The sequence below is a fragment of the Otolemur garnettii genome, unplaced genomic scaffold (assembly GCF_000181295.1).
Source record: "Otolemur garnettii isolate 467f Iridium unplaced genomic scaffold, OtoGar3 scaffold00030, whole genome shotgun sequence".
NCBI lineage: Eukaryota > Metazoa > Chordata > Mammalia > Primates > Galagidae > Otolemur > Otolemur garnettii.
Window position 1 is genome coordinate 1929482 of NW_003852425.1, and position 3461 is coordinate 1932942.

Here is a 3461-nt window from a genome sequence, read left to right on the forward strand (position 1 = left end):
TTGAGTGATTTCAACAAGTATTTATTAAAAAAGGAAAACATATTAAACATTAATAAAGGAAAAAGAATGACCCAGTGTGGCACAAAATAGATATATTTGGTCTTTGTCCCAGTACTGGCATAGAGGTCCTAAAATTCTTGGTATTTCCTGAGAGATAGGAATGGCTTTTGTCATTCATAAAGAGCAGATGGATTTACCCTAATGAGGTGACTTACAGTGAATCCCTTCAATAGCCTATTGGAACTTGCAGCCTCAACCACGACACTGCAGAAAAGGGTAGCGAGATTAAACTCTACAAAAACTCTTTTTTGGGGGGCAGTGCTTGTGGCTCAAAGGAGTAGGGTGCTAGCCCCATAGACTGGGAGGTGGCGGGTTCAAACCTGGCCCTGGCCAAAAACTGCAAAAACAAAACAAACAAACAAAAAAAACCTTTTTTTTTTCTTTTATGAGATAGAGTCTTACTTCATCACCCCTGGTAGAGTGCTGTGGTGTCATAGCTCACAGCAACCTCAGATTCCTGGGCTCAAGCAATTCTCTTGCCTCACCCTCCCAAGTAGCTGGGATTACAGGTGCTTGCCACAACACCTGTAATTTGCCACAACTTGCCACAACACCTTGTCATTTTTAGTGACAGAGTCTTGCTCTACTCTAGCTCAGGCTGGTCTTGAACTCGTGAGCTCAGGCAATCCACCCTCCTTGGCTTCCCAGAGTGCAAGGATTATAGGCATGAGCCACTGCATCCAGCCTTCTATAAAAACTCTTAAACAAGGAGATTTGACATGAACGCATCCATGTGTGGGAAAAGTGAACATCCCAACTCCATCCTGAATTTAGGACCCTTCTAGACTTTACCCTGTCTACCTGTTTATCTGTGTCCTTTACAGTTTCCTTTTAATAAACTGGTAAATGTAAGTAAAGTGTTAGAGTTCTGTGAGTCATTCTAGGAAATTAATCAAACTTGAGGGAGTTGTGGGACATCCGATTTATAGCTGGTTGGTCAGAACTATAGGTGACAACCCACGACTTATGAGTGACTGACCTTCGAATTGGGGGGCAGTATTATAGGACTGAGCCCTTACTTGTGGGATCTGATTCTAACTTTAGGTGGATAGTGCCAGAATAGGACATTCAGCTGGTATTTGAAGAGTTAGAAAATGGTGTGGGGTAGAAAAAACTAACACATCTATATCAGAAGTGTTTGTGAGAGTATGGAAAACAGAGTGTGTTTTCCCACCTTGAAAATTACAAACGTATTAAATTAACTTCTAAAAAGTCCTTTGGAATAGAAGTCAAAAAGTAGTGGCTTACAGTGACTAAGATTTTTTAAAAGATCTTTTCCAAAGGAAGAAAACAGCTATTTTGTATCACCTGAATTTCAGAGTAAGATTTTTAAAAACCCTGTCTCAACATTTTCACTTTTAAAGCATTACCATCTGTGGGACTTGTTCACAGCATGAAAAGATATGCTGAAAAAAACCCCAGTGATTAGTTTAATCAGCTTTTACTTTCTCACCTCTCTTACCTGCTAGTTATGGTAGTTCTCTGAACAGTTAAAGTGTTTCTTTATCAAGATAGCAGTGATGTGATGTTACCTTATACTGCTAAAAATAGGTCCATCAATTGCCTTTGAAACTAGAGGAGTCTCTTTATTTAAATTTATGTACTTGAGGTAGAAAATATTCATACAAACTAGTCACTTATCAGGATACACGCTGAATGAGGTTCCTTCAACATATTAATTAACATGAATTCTTGTTATTGTGCGATAGAACAACTTGAGGAAGGACACAACTTAAAAAGTCATATTTTAAAAACTTGAAATACTCACATATCAATATGAGTATTGGTTACAACCCACCAGAACCAATACCTCTAATAAATTCCCCATTAATTAAGTTCGTGGATAAAGGAAGAGAAACTTTTGAGATTTCTAGGAAAATTAACTGAAAACAAATATATTCTGCCTTAGAATATAAGAACATACTAATAATTATTTCCTGTGCTTACTGCTAATCTGCCTCATATAAGAAAAACTGCAAAAAAAACTGATAAAACGCAAACTGATTATGATGAGACAGTAAATGACCAAGGCACGGTCCTGTTCTGTGTAGTAAAAGTTGGCAGTGATCCTACTATTAAAACAATAATTATCCACCATAATTTAGCACTAAGAAATCCAAAAATATTCAAAGATAAAGTCTCCTGAGAAATATGAAATCAAAATGCCTACACCATTAAGTCAGCTTTCTCTATTAATTCGGGGAAATTTCTTTTTCTATTTTTATCCAACTATGAAACAAAGATTTTATTTACTAGCAAATATTCTCTACAAAAAAAGCTGAGTAAATGCTTTCAGTTGAAAAGATTCCCATAAATTTCTAATAATAAAAATTACCAAAAAAAGAATAATAGAATAGGAAAAAATGATCACTAAATATTAGCAACTTACAGTAAGGAAGAGTTGGATGAGAAGTCATTCTTCGAACATTATTAATGGCTTTCTTAATCATCTGGTTAAAAAAAAGAAAAAGTATTTTATAATCATAATAAAAAGTAGGATTAAAAGTTTGAATTGTAAAAATAAATTCAAGTAACATGTATTTATTTAGTTTTATGTGACTTCAAAACTACCATTTTGGGTGATAAAAATACTGAAAATGGCAAGAGAAATTTAACAGTGAAGTTCTTAATATTTAAATGTGTATATATTTTCTGCATTAGAGATTAGACTCTAAGAACAAATTCCCCTCAATCTAATCTTCTCTTTCTTGCCAATTCTTTTCTGATCCCATTACATTTATTGCAATAATCCTGAATAGTATAAGGTTAAAAAGACACAAGCATGTGAAAATAAAGGAGGTAAACAAAAAATTGAATGTATTTTTACTTGCTAGCTTAGAACCATTTACTCATTTTTAAGCCATGCCTTAAATAATTTAACTAGTCTGACCAATAAGAGCAACACAAATATTTTAAACTAAAGGGAAAATTTAATTTATAGAATGTATTTGCTATACAAAACTATACAGTTATATGTTATCCTAAGTTTGTGTATGAGTCTCAGGTACATTTTGTTGTTATCCTTTTGGATTTTAAATTGTTCGGTCAGCCTAAAGTTGTGGTGAAGACGGGCTGTTAGTGGGGAGGAGAGGGATGAGGCCAGACAACCGATAAGGGACAGAGAAACTGAGGAAGGGAAAGGTACATGTGGATGCAGCTTCTACAAAACAGCAGTGCTGGTCATAACAAGATTAAAAAATAAAAACATGCTAATATTACTTTTGTTTAGTAAACTTCAACTTAATTTTAAAAAATGCCTAAAGAGTCCTGTTCCTGCTTTTGTCCTTTTTTTCTGCTTGATATATCAAAAGAGAACCATGAGTAGAAAAATACACAAATACAGTTTGAAAAAATTTTCTAAAAGTATATGTAGAACATTATAAGCTAAACAAATCATTAAC

At 34.4% G+C, this 3461-nt stretch overlaps 1 protein-coding gene across 1 annotated transcript in view; it reads right to left on the bottom strand.

Moving 5' to 3' along the window:
• The window catches only part of DMXL1 (Dmx like 1), a 157712-nt gene that overhangs the window by 20527 nt on the left and 133724 nt on the right, over positions 1-3461 (bottom strand). The window contains exon 39 of the mRNA XM_023512698.1: positions 2450-2510. Coding sequence (XP_023368466.1) covers positions 2450-2510 — 61 coding nt within the window. The remainder of the gene's footprint in view (positions 1-2449; positions 2511-3461) is intronic.